Raw genomic sequence first — 15,223 nt, 5'->3', positions numbered from 1 at the left:
TGGAGGAAGGTGGATGGACACATGTCTGACTGCCTGTCTGTCTGTCCTCAGCCCCCTAGAGGAATGTGGGGGCGGATGGATTAGTCCGTGTGTCTGTCTGTTTATCCGCCCGGAAGGCGGTGGGTGGATACCCCTGTCTGTGTGTCTCGTGCCCATTAGCCTGGAGGAGGATGTGTGGGGAGATCGGTTTGTTGGTCTGTCTTTCTATTAGCATAGAGAAGGGTGGGTGGAGATCTAGCAGATCTATCAGTCTATCATAATCTTGTTTCTTGCTTTCCCTTCCCTTCCCAGTCCAGCATGCAGTATAGCACTCTTATACACGCTCATATACTTTCTCTCGCTTTCTCTCTCCAGGACCAGAAGTAGTTGTTTTTTGTCGTTTGTTTTTGCTGGCTGTGCTTTCTGCTTTTCCCGCCAAAGCGCATAGTGTTCTAGCTCTGGACTTCAAACGTGGCAGAATTAGCCACGCTCAAATCATGATGTGTTTGTTTGACGTGTGTGTGTGTGTGTGTGTGCGTGTGTGTGTGTGTGTGTGTGTGTGTGTGTGTGTGTGTGTGTGTGTGTGTGTGTGTGTGTCCAGGGATGTGCCAGCCGCGCGTGGTGGGCTCTGTGGGGGCGGAGCCGTTCTCTGCTAAGCTGCGGTACACGGGCGCCAACGACGCGGACCACCCCAACCTCATCAAGCTAACCGTCAACATGCCTCACATTGACGGTGAGAAAGCCCGGCCCACCTCTGGCCCACCTCTGGCCCACCTCTGGTCCATCTCTGGCCCATCTCTGGCCCACCTCTGGCCCACCCATGGCCCATCTCTGGCCCACCTCTGGCCCATCTCTGGCCTATCTCTGGCCCACCTCTGGCCCACCTCTGGCCCACCTCTGGCACACCTCTGGACCACCAGGTTTAGCGGTGAACTCAGGATGAGCAAACAAAGCGTAGGAGCTAGGTTGGCTGCTGGGAGTATAGCCAGCCAACAGAAGGGAGTTCAGAGCTTTTCACTCAACTCCATAGGAAGACATTGGCAGCGCTTGCGACAGTGCCGCTGAGAGCTCATCATCTGTTGACCACTTTAATCACCGTAAACACCACGGAGATAAACAGTCAGCTGCAACCCCCTCTATTACCCGTCGTGGGCGCCAATCCGGAAATGTGTTGCGTATTTTTATTTCAACATTAATCGGGCTTGTGGAGATTAGCGATATCTTCTCCAGCGAGAGGCTTTAGCTGCCAGACAGACGTCGTAATCTGAATCAGAAACCATATGGAGATACGGTTGATTATTATTCAGTTTATTCAAAGTCCTGGCTCAGAGTCTGTGTAACTGCCCCCCCACCACCCCCCTTCTTCCTGTGTGGCTGAGAAGACTGAGGATGGTTTTAATTTATAGCTGCTCCCTCTCATCTGAATTACTTTTAATTAATCAAGAGTTCTAAAGATCACATCGGGTGTGCGTGTTTGTGTTTGTGTGCGTTTGCGTCTGTATGTGTATGTATATATGTAAACTACCGTTCACGAGTTTGGGGTCAGTTTTTTTTCAATGAAGATAACATTCAATTAATCTGAAATGCAGTACAGATCTTAATGTGGTAAGCTGGAATCAGCAGATTTTTAAAGGAATATCTACATAGGTGTACAGAGGCCCATTTCCAGAAACCATCACTCCTGTGTTCTAATGGTACATTGTTTAGCTTATCGTGTTAACAGGCTAATTGATGATTAGAAAACCCTTGTGCAATTATATTAGCACCGCTGAAAACTGTTGAATTAAAGTGTGAGTTTTCATGGGAAACATGAAATTGTCTGGGTGACCCCAAACGTTTGGAACGGTAGTGTATGTGTATGTATGTATGTATGTATGTATGTATGAATATATAAATAGCAATGTGCGTATGCATATATGTTTGTGCAGGTATGTTACCCGTGGTCTCCACCCGGGCACTGTCCAACTTCGAGCTCACCCTCAGCCCCGACGGCACGCGGGTGGGCAACCACCGCTGCTCCAACCTGCTGGACCACCACGAGGTCCAGACCCGCCACGGCTTCCTGACGGACGCCACCCGCAACGCGGAGGTGATCGGGGAGACCTCGCCGTACCAGTACAGTGCCGCGCTGAGGGGAGCGGACACGCTGCGCTTCTACCGCAACCTCAACCTGGAGGCGTGTCTGTGGGAGTTCACCAGCTACTACGACATGTCGGAGCTGCTCAGCGACTGCGGCGGCACCATCGGCACCGACGGACAGGTGAGGGGCTCACAGCCTTGGACGGAGGGACAACACCGGCGGGGGGGGGGGGAGATCGGGACCGTCGTAGCCGTAGCACCTGGCTTTACCGCAACATCTATAAGTGATATCATTTGACGGAATCAATTTGTTGGCCCGGGTTCTGCCTGGGCAGCAGTTTGATCTTTGTGGTCAGACGTTTTGTGAATAGTTGTAAGGCGGATCCCCGTTGTGCTGGCCACACAATCCGTACTAGCCGACGCACAGTGATTCCAAAATACTCCAAAATGGGCGGTATCATTGTCAACATTCATGACAGGCGGAGGCACGTCAAATGCTCTTGGCAAAATTGCCACAAGGGAGGGATTTTGAATAATTATTTTGGTACAGCATGATTTACTGAGGAAAAAATATGAAAAATCTGTTCATTCTGGCACCGCTGTCTCCTTTGTGAAACGGCGCTTCAATTCAGTTTTGTTAGGCAGTGTGCAGCCTCAATGCTAAGTCATCAGGTGACCGGTTTACCCTCTCAGAAAATCAGAGGCTATGTGTTGCTGGGATTCGGTTCCATCAATAATACAAATAATAATAATTTGTTGTATTTATATTGTGCTTTTCAAGGGCACTCAAAGGGCTTTAGATAGTGGGTTTACGAGAGGTATCATTTATAGTACTTTATTTATCCCAGATGGCAAATAATGGCGGCACAGTGCAGCAAGCACACATCAGGGGGAGAATAAAAAATAAATAAAAATGACAAGTGATGACATGACTAAATGGACAAAAAAGACTACAATATCTCTACATCTACAATTCTAATAGTTGAGTTGGAGATGCTGAATCATAGAGCTCCTCCACTACACATGGGCAGCACCCACCTGGGTGAACTGGAAACTATCCAATCAGGGGACCATGGCAGTGCAGGGGCCAGGACCCCGGGTTTAGCACCCCTACTCTTACAATGAGCGCCATGGGGTCTTGTGACCACAGGGTTTCAAGACATTATAAATGCCCGTTATTTTTCATTGTGAACTGAATCTTCTGAGTCAACTGAATATTCTGCGTGTCAGACATGGCTGCTACGATACGGCACGCTTTGACCGGTAAGAATGTTCACTTGTGTCACTGTAACGTGATAGGGCACTTTGTCCAACCGTTTACCAGCACACCTTGCCTCGCCGAAAGGCACAGCGATAAGGAACCACTGGGAGAAACGACGGACGTTGCGAACACGCTGGAGCGCTGCTCAGAATGCACTAATGCTAAATCACTAATCCAGTGATTTACTCTAAACATCCACTTGTGGTTCATCGTTTCTAGGGGAATAAGCCAGTTAAAAATCGTATCGTTATTGGATGTAATTGTTCCACGTCATTTTTGAAGTCAAGTTTAATAAGATAAGCCCAAAGCCCAATTCAGACACCTTTAAACCAAAATGCTTGGCATTTCATATATGGCTCCGCCTCCCTCTGCCCCCCCCCCCCCCCCCCTCCTCCCCCCCAGTGATGTGAGGGCTGGAGGGTGCAGCCGGTGGAACAGAGCATGTGCAGAGCAGTGAAACGGGAGCAGCTTCATCACATCTGGGGTCGTTACGCGTGGGTCCTCCACAGCAGGAGAATTCAACCATCCAGTAATTCAGAAAATACCAATTCAGCGATTTTTATCGGCTTGTTTTATGGGTCAGTTCGGGCCTGTAACTGCTAACTGCACTTGTCCCCTAGTCTTTCCGAGGCGCCTCGACTGTTTGTGTTTTTGTGTTGTTTCCTCCACCAGGATGAATCATTTACAGGGGGAGCTAAAACCCTTCCTAACTCTCCCGAGGCTTTTCCTTTAAAGGCCCCCGAGCCAGGAGGGGTGAGCAGCCTCACGGACAAGCTGGCTTACGCTTTAACCATAAAGCCAACACTGTCTGCTAACCCCGCGCCTTACAACGTGGCTGTTATTAGCGATCTGTATCCTGTCAGGGTGGGGAAGTGAACCAGCAGCCCCCTGTAATAAAAAGCCTTCCTTCTGGCGCGTTCCTCCCCGTGGCGTCCCCTTTACAGAGGCACGGCCGCTGTGCGGAGACACGCCAGGCGTGCTCCGCCGTCTGGGCGACTGCTATGAAAGGCTTTCAAGTCGTCCCGAGATCCGCCATCCGAGATCCGCCATCCGCCCCGGACGCCGTTAATAAGGCTAGACACTCCGAGGAAGAAAGCGCATGGAGAGAGCGCCAGCTAAGACTGGGGCGGTCGGGTCGAAAAGCAAAACCAAAAAAAGCGAACAAAAATAAATCACGAGTCGACAGGGCTCCCACATCGCTCAACCCGGGGGCCCCTCCCGCTGAAGCATTATTTATTAACACCGGTCCTACGGCGCTTGTGTCTCAGCACTGGGCTGGTTCCTCTGTCTGTAGCTGCGTGCGCGCGCGTGTGTGTGCGTTGGTGGGTCGCTCTCCACAGAGCTCAGGCTTGTTAAGGTAATTGATGGTTCTACTTGAGCGTGGCCAGGAGTTCAGTCAACAAAAAGGCATTCGCCACAGCGATGACAGCCCGCTCTTAATGACTGGAAAGGACTGGCTTCTGGCCTCTTAAGGGTTAATGGGAATGTGGTGGGAGCTCTTTCTCTTTGCTGATCACAGAAAACACCAGCAGCAGACCTCAAGGCGAGGGCGATTTAGCTTTAATGCACCGCGGCCATTAATAAATCCGGCGATGCCAGTGTGGTTTATTCAATACTAAGCATCGCTCAACTGGGATTATTTTTTTATGGGATTCATTTATCACTTGGTGGGTGGTGTAAATAGAAGATCAGTTGAAGATAAAGGTTTATCTGCTTCTGCTGTGTGAGGTGCAATCACACCGCAGTTAATGGAAATGTACAGGGTGTAGTTTATCAGCGTCCTCTACGATTACATCGATGGGAAAGTCACTGGAAGAAACCACAAAGTAAGTGGAATGAATGAAAGGGTTGGTGCTCCATGAATAAAGTCAAATAGTACCAAAAGAATCGAGGCGAAGGGGAGCCGCAGAGAGAGACTTCAGGTTCAAATCCATTTGTCTGAAAAACAACGGAATAAGCCAAAATGAAAAGGATGGCTGCCTTTGTTGCCACGGTTACACACAGCGACCACTTGGTGGACACGGGACACTCCTCACTGAGGTGAAGAGTTGAGGAAGTTAGGCCATGAGGAGGTAAGGAGGTAAGGAGATGAGGAGGTAAGGAGATGAGGAGGTGAGGAGATGAAGAGGTGAGGAGATGAGGAGGTGAGGAGGTGAGGAGATGAGGAGGTGAGGAGGTGAGGAGGTAGGGAGATGAGGAGATGAGGAGGTGAGGAGGTAAGGAGATGAGGAGATGAGAAGGTGAGGAGGTAAGGAGATGAGGAGGTGAGGAGGTAAGGAGATGAGGAGGTGAGGAGGTAAGGAGATGAGGAGATGAGAAGGTGAGGAGGTAAGGAGATGAGGAGGTGAGGAGGTAAGGAGATGAGGAGGTGAGGAGGTAAGGAGATGAGGAGGTGAGGAGGTAAGGAGATGAGGAGGGCTGCTGCTGCTGGCGCCCGAGGCTGTGGGACACGTCTTCACACGAACACTGAGCTAGTGGAGGCAGGTCCCCCTCCACAGTCACTGGGAGATACCTGAGATACCTGGGAGGGAGGGAGAGGGAGGGAGAGGGAGATACCTGAGAGAGAGAGAGATACCTGAGAGATACCTGAGAGAGAGAGAGATACCTGAGAGAAAGAGAGAGATACCTGAGAGATATAAACATGAGAGAGAGAGGAATAACAGAGGAAGAGAGAGACACAAAGGGATAAAAGAGAAAGAGAGACACCTGAGATACATGAGAGAGAGAGGGATCCCTGAGTGATATATACCTGAGACAGCAAGAGAGAGATACATGAGAGGGAGAGACAGAGACATTGAGAGAGATACCCGAGAGAGTGTGAGAGAAATAAAGAGAGGCACCTGAGAGAGACAAGGTGTGAGTGAGAGAGACAGAGAGAGTGAGAGAGAGAGAGACTGAGTGAGAGAGACAGAGAGAGATGTACCTGAGAGAGAGACGTTGAGCAAGAGAGAGCGAGAGAGAACGAGAGAGCGGGAGAGAGAGAACGAGAGAGGGTGAGAGAGAGGCAGGGACTGAGAGGGGGGAGAGAGTCCTCTGACTAACCCTCCACCGCGGTGGGGCCGTGCTGTCTGCTTTTATGTTTGACTAAGAAACACACTGTTTTTTTTCGGGAAGTCGACAAACGTCTTTGATGCAATTCCAGAAAATGTCTTGAAAGCAAGCCCTTGGGCAACGCAGCTCTGGTGGTACGATTCTGGCGTTGCCGTGCCTCCCATGTCTAGCGAACAACGTAAACAAATCTGAAATGTGACACAAATTGTGCACAAAGGTTTATAATGGGCAAATTTAATTAATTCATAAATTTCTGGATTGCTTTGAATTTGGCTAAGGATGTGTTTTTCAAGTCAAGTTCAACGCAGGTGCTATATATAATGCATCGATGCAAGACTCTTTTAGAGTTAGGTACAACTGATTTTGTAGACACGTGTGTTGCAGTGTTTGTCAATGTGATCTCTAAGTCAATCAGAGAGGTATCTCAACCTGGAGTGTTGTATTCCATTTTAGTTTCTTCTTTTTTTCTTTTTTTCATTCTCGCTTTACTCAAAGTGACTCACAAATGAGGCTGTGAACAATCAAAGCATAAATGTTCCAATGGCCTTTCAGACAAAAGGACTAAGGCTTCTACATGAAGTCTGGTATTTTTAAGATAAGAGATAAGGTTCTAAATCTCAGACAGAATCCCAGACAGGTGGGTTGAATACAGCAGCCTTTGAAGGTGAACCATGGTTGTTCCTTCAGGTGCTGAACCTGGTCCAGTCCTACGTGACTCTTCGCGTGCCTCTGCACGTGTCGTATGTCTTCCACTCTCCGGTGGGCGCCGGCGGCTGGCAGCACTTCGACCTGCAGTCAGAGCTCAGACTCACCTTCGTGTACGACACTGCCATCTTGTGGAAGGACGGCGTAGGGAGTCCGCCGGAGGCTGAACTACAAGGCAAGGAGGCTGCAATCGACTCATGACGAATTCACGAACAATTATTAATTAGCGAACTTAATTGTTTTACCAACATTTAATTTAATTTTTTAATTTAAATTTTAAATTTAATAATACAAAAACGTAATATTGACATCCAAAATATAAAAAGGTACATATTTAATAATACAATAATGCATATTTGCTCTTTCATATTTGTTTCATAATCAAATGTTATAGTCGTTAGTTTAAATTTGAATTTAAACTACACAAATTGAACATTTGTAGCTGACTTCCATCCATTCCAACGCCTAATAGTTCATCTGTATTTCCTGTATTTCAGGCGCTCTGTACCCAACCAGCATGCGCATCAACAGCCAGGGCCTCCTGGTGGTCAACTTCCGCACCGAGGCGCGGTTCAGGGGCCTGTTTGTGCCCTCTCACCCAGGTAGGCCACCACAACGCAGGGAGCGGCTAACCGCTACGAAGCTGTCACAGTCCTGTCCAGAGCGCGAAGAGACGTTTTGACACTGCCAAATATGCCCGTCTTATGCATGCCTTTTTTTCACGGCACAGTCCGCGCGTTTACACTGCCCGAGGTAAAGTGCCTGCTTGAGCTAGCACCCCAGTTTTCCCTCCCGGCCCCTACACACATTGGCGGTTTGGGTTTCATTCTGACGTAAATGCGACGGCTCCGCAGTTCCGGGGGGGGGGGTCTTAGGTAGAGGTATTGCTGCGTTGTCTAGACAGAGACAACGCAGCGATATCAAAATGAGCAGTTCTCACTGGAGAGAAACTTTCCTTACGAGGCTGTTGTCGGGATGAATTCACTGTTGACAGTGAATTTGCCGGGCATGCCAAGCCGCAACCGAACCAGCTTGGCAGTGCAAAAATGCCTAAGGTCTCCCGTTTTTACCACCAGATGTGATGTTGATGGTGGATGGATGAGCCAGTGGGTACAGTCCACTGAGGTTAGGGTTAGGGTTAGGGTTAGGGTTATATAACTCATTTCTTCAAGAGAGCTTTATACATACATGCATAATAAATATTTACAAAAAATATGCAAAATACAACATACATCCACAAACACATGAATAAAACATACATAAAAGTTGTAGTGGTGGTGGCTGGTAGGCTGATCTAGCCATCATATATCAGGGCGGACACTCATTTGTGATGTGACTAGAGGGTAGAAAAATTATAAAATGTCTGGTCATGGCTCATAAACATCACCGATTGTAAAATAGAGCCCTTTGAATGAATGTAAGAACCTGAATATTCACCTCTTTCTTCTATAATTTAATCTATTTGAGTCAAATTCAGTTAAGTAAGTGTATTCAAATTCAAATCATACTGTTTCTGATATCTGTTAGTTCAACCATTTATTTTACCAGCAACTGCTTTAAAGGAATTCTGACATTATTACATCTATGGTGAAATATTGTGTCGAGGGATTATGCTAATCAAATTTTTCTCACTTGAAGTGTAATGTTCTGAATAATTCATAATTCAATTGCTTTGTTGGTTCTCTGCCAGTGATACAAGCCATCAAATATTCACACAACTCCAACGTGTTAACCATGCTTAGTTTTGTCAATCAGTCTAATCTTTCAGTCATTCCTCTCCCCCACCTGCCATCTATCTCTCTAGCATCGTTTATGTCATCGATGGTCATGTGTCCGGACCACCCTGGTTTGTCCTTTAACCTGAGCTTGGTGCGGACAGAGCCCACCTACAACCAGCCCATCCAACAGTGGACCTTCGTCTCGGACTTCGCTGTAAGGAACTTCGAGTTTGAATTTTTTTTTGATACCCAGGGCTTCGGCAGCCTTGCTAGAGCTAGCTGTTACGTGCAAAGGCTCATTCCCAGAAAAAAATCAACATTCCTAAGTTCCTCTCTCGCACTAAGGAATGTATTGCCACACGCTATGCTAAGTACGCTAAGCTAGGCTAACATGGATGCAGCTTAAGCTAAGATAGGCTAAAATTAGCAACAGCTAAAGTAATATATCATTCTGGAGAACTTAATTTACCCTTGAAGAATTGAATGGTTGCTGTGACGTGTCTGTGTCTGTGTATGAGAGTTCAAATGTGTCATGAATGCTTGATTAAGCTGATGAAAGTGATGTAATGCGTGACATGCCTGTTTGTGTGCTCTGCTAGGTGCGCGATTATTCTGGGTCGTACACAGTGAAGCTGTTGCCATGCACATCCCCCCCCAACCTGGAGTACAGCATCCCCCCCACCTGCAACCCCCGGGACACAGTCACCTTTGACCTGGACATCCGCTTCCAGCAGGTCACTTTACATTTAAATTACATTCCCTTTTCACATTCTGTGTATTTGCTTCTGTCTCTCTGTGGGTTAACCTGTCCATATGTGTGTTTGTGTCTCTGCAGGTGAGCGACCCCGTAGCTGCAGAGTTCAGCCTCAACACCCAGCTGCTGCTCCTCTCCAAGAGAGCTCTGTGGCTCTCTGACGGCTCCATGGGCTTCGGGCAGGAGAGCGACACCGCCTTCTCCCAGGGTAACGGAGGATTGTTCCGGTCTGATCCATGTGTGGTTTCAAAGAATGGGCAATCAAAATCGACCCCAACAAAAAGTGTTCTGACTCAGATCTAACCTTTAGAAAGGTTATGCAGCTAAAAATTCTGATTGTATGCTTTGGTCGTTCCCAGCGTCACCTTTAAGCGGCTGTGGATAAAATAATCGGAAAGATGAATAGATGGAAGTGTAATGTAAATGTAAGAGCTGGAAACCGCACGTTCAGTCAGTCTATGTTCAAACATACAGAGAAATAACTGTAACAATATCGTGTTAAATCAAAAGTCAAATTAATTTGTAGGAAAGAATGCCTTTGGCCTTTCCCAAATGTTCTTTATCGATGTTCCCCCATGTTTCCCGCTGTGTGTGTGTGTGTGTGTGTGTGTGTGTGTGTGTGTGTGTGTGTGTGTGTGTGTGTCAATGTAACAATATGAACCTGAGAGTAAAACGGTGTGCTCCTGCAGGCGATGTGATCTACGGTCGAGTGATGGTGGACCCGGTACAGAACCTGGGGGACTCCTTCATCTGCAGCATAGAGAAGATCTTCCTCTGCACCGGAGCGGACGGCTACGTTCCAAAATACAACCCGGACAACCTTGAGTTTGGCTGTCTGGCCGACGCGCCCTCGCTGCTATATCGCTTCAAGATCATCGTAAGTAAAAAAAACGGAAATATTTGAACCACTAACCACTGCGCTTCGCCATGGTGCAGTGGTTAGCATCTGGGTTAAACGCTGCCGGGGTTGATCTCGCATGGAGGAGTGTGCTTCGGTTTCCACACGCACAATGAAAGACATACATTCGCACCATTTGCTTTCATTCTCCTGCCCTTGAACAAGACACCGGCAGTAGACCTGGACTGAGTCCCTGGGCCCTGCACTGCGGCTTTCAAACCAGGCTATCCAAGCCCTATAGCTTATCACCGGCCGTCAGCACGGCCGTTAGAACGATTGTCCTGCCCAGACCCTTGTGGTTATTTCAGACAATACCTTCCTTGATATTAAAATCATATTTCAAGGAATAGATACATATATAAGTCCCTCCATTCTGAAGAAGAGTATTTTCTTCCCCAATCTTCTAGGGAGGATGGAAGCCAGCCACTGTGTAATTCGGTCTCATATTACGGGCCAATTTCAACAGAATAGCCCATCGACTGATCTGTGTACCATGAAGAAGTCTGCATGGAACAATATTACAGCAACCTTTTGTCCTAACCCTCTTTGGTATGCGCTCCACGTACTTTAAGACACTCTGGCTTATCAAAGGCTCATTTAAGTTTTGGACCCAATTTAGGAATTACTTTTCTTATTCAGGCGCCAATCTCTATCCCAATCATGACCCAGCGATTATATCCAACCCACGCTCGTGGGTACAGGAAAGCTCAGACTGTGATGTAGACCGAAGGTTGAAATGTGCAAATGACCTGTTGATTGATCAATGAATTCTGCAAGATGACTTTTTTTTTTTTCATTTTATCTTCCTCCCACGTTTTTCCATCATAGACATCACCAGGCACTAGGCTAGAGGACTGTATTCCTCTTTACCATCAGAAACAGTTTACAGCAAGTTATTTGCTCCCTCCTGGAGTCTAGGGTTAAGGGGTGTCATAAAAAATGGCCTGTTAAGCCCATTGAGACTGTAATTGTGATTAGGGGCTATACAAATAAAACTGAATTACAATGGCTTAATCATCATAAAGTATTATGGGAGAGTGATTTTGGTTGGGAGATCCCTGATAAAGTTTGACATTGGAATCCCATTAGAAAGATTCTGATTTAAGCTTTGTGGGTAACCACGGCTTAACGTTTTCCACAGACTCTCCATCCTTCTAAGGAGAAACTAGCCAAAATGTCCCAGAAACCCAAATGTTATGGTTCTTTTCAGCCGTGGCGGTTTTTAATCCAACATTTTCCTTTATTTGGGTCCAAGAAATACACCCAGTCCCTGAGCCAATAATTGGGATGTTTAGTGTGGTTCCAAGTGGGCTGAACCTGTCCTATCGCTTGGTCCGTTTCAGCAGCCTTTCTGTCACGCTCAGACAAACACCTCATCCCTCTCAGGCCGCAGTCCGTTCCACCAGCGTCTCGTGCACTCTGGGCGGGAGGGATTCATTAAAAACTTGGCATAGCTGGAATACACTCAGAGATCTCTCGATTAGTTTTAAAACCTGCCATCCGTTCCCGGGGCTATTTTGATTCCAGCGCCATCCTGCGCATAGAGTGAGGTGATATAAGTCTGCAAGTAAGCCCTCCACATGGGAGCTATCCTGGAGCACTGTCTGTGTGACTCAGAAATGTGCTGGCTTCCTACGTCTCTCAGCACACCATGGTGCACTCACAGGATGGGGCTTGGCGCAAGGCTGAGTGTTGGGTGTAGTCATCGACAAAGTAAAGTGCGATCAAAATTAAAACAAGTAAAAACAAGTAAAAGCATTTTTAAAAGGTTGGATCAAAGTGCTTGTTGCTAGTCGTTCTTCTACACTGGGCTTCGACACCCGTCTCTGGGATTTCCACCTGATCATTAACCTTCACCTCCAGGACAAGGCACAGCCCGAGACCCAGGCTCGCTCCTTCGGGAGTCTGGCCTTCGAAGCCTACCTGGCGGTGGACGACCCCACGGCGCTGGCTCTGGTCCGACAGCCAGGATCAGACGGCTTCAGGATGGCCTCCTCGGCTCTCTTCCAGGTCAGACGCTCCACCCCCACTCTCCCCCGCCACTAAACAAATGATCGTATATTGGATGTTTATGCTTTACTACGTACCCAAAGAAGCTTTAGGAAAACAAGCGAACCAACTAAATAGATAAGGAAACAGAAGGGTTTGGAGAAGGGTGGAGGCTTAAGTGGAACTCTTACGAATAGATCTATATTGTTTATGGGCTTCTTGTGCCTTTATGGACCGGACAGGAGAGAGGGAAAGACATGACTGACAGGTGGGAATCGAACCTGAGTCAATCCTAGACGTAAAGGCCACATGCTTAGTGCTCCAGCCTCCCTAAACCCTGTTGAAGTTACGGTGAAGGGTCTTCCGGTATAGCCGCTGTTCCGTTTGGTTCTACTAACGGCACAACTGCGGTGTCTCCTTGCTCATGGTCCCCAGGTGGCGGCAGGGAGGGAGTGGTTCATCCACACCATCTACACCGTCCGCTCCCGGGAGAACGCCAACCGCGGCATCGGGAAGCGCAGCCTGGAGTACCACTCGGTGAGCCGCCACGGCCCGCCTCGCCAGCCGCGCTCACGGAGGTCGGCCGCCGCCGCCGCCGCGGAGCTCCCGGACCTGGTGGAGGGGATCGGCACAGAGAACGACCGGGGGACCAACATCCTGCACATCGCTCTGGACCGCGGCCCCGGGGCCGGCCAGCGAGGGCCCGGCCCCCGGGAGGACGCCCCCCCCGCCGGCGGAGCGGGGGCGGGGGCGGTGCCGCGGGAGCTCAACCAGCGGGAGGAGGGCGACGAGCGGCTGGTGCTCATCATCGGTGTCTTCGTGGGGCTGCTCCTCACCGCGCTCGTCGCCGTGGTGATCGCCCTGCTCGTGCGATCCAGGAAAGACAAATCGGCCGAAAGCAGGAAGCCCCCGGTGTCGGCCAGCACCGAGCCCATGGTGGGCGCCGGAGGAGGCGGCGACAGCTCAGAGGTCTGAAGAGCAAGAGTGCGAGCAACGTTTGCAAGTGCCTCAAACCGGGTGACGTTGAGGGGGGGGGGCGGTTCGGCCGGTGGGGGGAAACAAACTGGGGTTTAATTTTTTTCGAGGTTGTGTTTGATATTTCTACTTGAAACGACGCTTCCCTCCCGGGAGGAGAAACCGACAAGAGAATCGGCTGACAGGCTTTCGTCCACCTCTCCGCGATCATGATTCTGTTTCTGTTTTTCCGATTGCCATTTTGATCCAAAAATGTATGTTGTGTGTCCAAAGGTGCTACAGAGAAGCCTTTTATGATTTCTGCTTTTTTTCGTTTGGTTGTTTATTTTTATTTGGTCGAAGACGTGGAACAAGTATTTTTGCAAATGCTAAAGTCAGTAAACTGAAACTGCTGTGTGTGTGTGTGTCACTGAGTCGCGACACTGTAATGTTTAGCTTTTAATGTTTCTAAAAAAACGATTTCCCTGCATATGATTACTGAATGACTTCATGATTTCATATGTGCCTAAACAAATCTTTTGTTATTGATTTCAGACATCTATGTGTGTCACCACTTATAATATATTTACACGTTTTGTCTTTTGTCTTACGCGTTTTTTTTGCATGCATTTATTTTTGTTTTCTACTCTGTGGTTGTATTAACGGTATTACATATCTCATCCATATGTGACAAATCTACTGTACTGTGTTAGAACTACTGTAAACCAAACTCGTCAATGTGGGGATGGATTTTTTCGCAGTGAATTCCTATGATAAATAGTGTTCATCAGTAGGTCATTATTTTGGTCCAGTAGTTGGTGCCATGCTGGTTCAACTGGTTGTTCAAACACAGCTTGATTTCACGGCCCTGAAAAGAAAATGCAAAATCCAACCTGCATTGAAACAACACAAATTTCAAGACAGCTGGTCTGCAGTGTACAGTGTACTTACAGCCGTAAACCCTGCCATTACCATTATCATCATCATTAAGATTATGACATGAGAGAGAGAGAGAATTTCTGAAGATTGAACCTTGAAAGAAATAATTATCGATCCTTCTTACAATAGGGCTCAGTTGGTTGGTTCATATTAGTTTTTTTATGCCTTATAACAGTTGAAAGGGAATATTAATTGTTTTATATAATCGTATAGTTGTAACTTTCATTCAGATATACTTCCTCTTGATTGTTTTAATTTATTTTTTTATATTGACAATATCCCCTCCCAATCCCCCACCCTTTCATTATGAACTTCTAGAAAAAGATATAGCTATACATTTATAAATATACATTTCAAAGTGAACATTCTGTGTGCCATGTTTGCACTGAAAGTGTCCTCTATAAGAGGGAATGCCAGGCTTTGTGATGTGGTTTGGAATACTTTCATTATTCATAAAAAAAAAAAGGGGAAACATAGCGAGTTTCCATTGATTACCTCATACTGTGCCGTCCGATAAACTCTGACTCCGCCGCTTCCTGAAAAGGTCACCTTGATTTTGATTTTGTTTTCCAGAGAGAACAAACCTTTCTATGCAACCTATGAAATCATGTTGATCCCTTCCATTGTTGTGTGTGATTCGTCTGTCCACAATCGACTGCATCCACACAATGACGCTGTAATCATCTCCTGTTCGGTTGTTCTATCATGTTCACCGCAGCGAAGGAGGTAGAACACCTTCTGCCTTTACGCTCATGAATGTTTGTACTGTATATATACACAGACATGTAAGACTTATAAATATACACCGTTTGGATGTTTTGGGAATGGTTCCGTTTCAATAAATACGATGTGCTCTAAGTATTTCTAATTTGGGCCACAAGCACAAGGTGGTCTAA

At 47.4% G+C, this 15,223-nt stretch overlaps 1 protein-coding gene across 1 annotated transcript in view; it reads left to right on the top strand.

Moving 5' to 3' along the window:
- The window catches only part of frem2b (FRAS1 related extracellular matrix 2b), a gene marked incomplete at both ends in the record, with an annotated part of 88,810 nt that extends 75,401 nt beyond the window's left edge, over positions 1-13,409 (top strand). Inside the window, 10 exon segments of the mRNA XM_084466376.1 lie at positions 581-712; positions 1,908-2,239; positions 7,058-7,250; positions 7,573-7,677; positions 8,880-9,007; positions 9,393-9,527; positions 9,629-9,755; positions 10,237-10,424; positions 12,309-12,455; positions 12,870-13,409. Of these exon segments, the coding sequence (XP_084322502.1) occupies positions 581-712; positions 1,908-2,239; positions 7,058-7,250; positions 7,573-7,677; positions 8,880-9,007; positions 9,393-9,527; positions 9,629-9,755; positions 10,237-10,424; positions 12,309-12,455; positions 12,870-13,409 (2,027 nt within the window).
- Between the last annotated feature and the right edge of the window lie 1,814 nt (positions 13,410-15,223).

This window comes from Micromesistius poutassou (genome assembly GCF_964030765.1).
Source record: "Micromesistius poutassou genome assembly, chromosome: 4".
NCBI lineage: Eukaryota > Metazoa > Chordata > Actinopteri > Gadiformes > Gadidae > Micromesistius > Micromesistius poutassou.
This window is presented reverse-complemented; position numbering and strand designations above follow the sequence as displayed.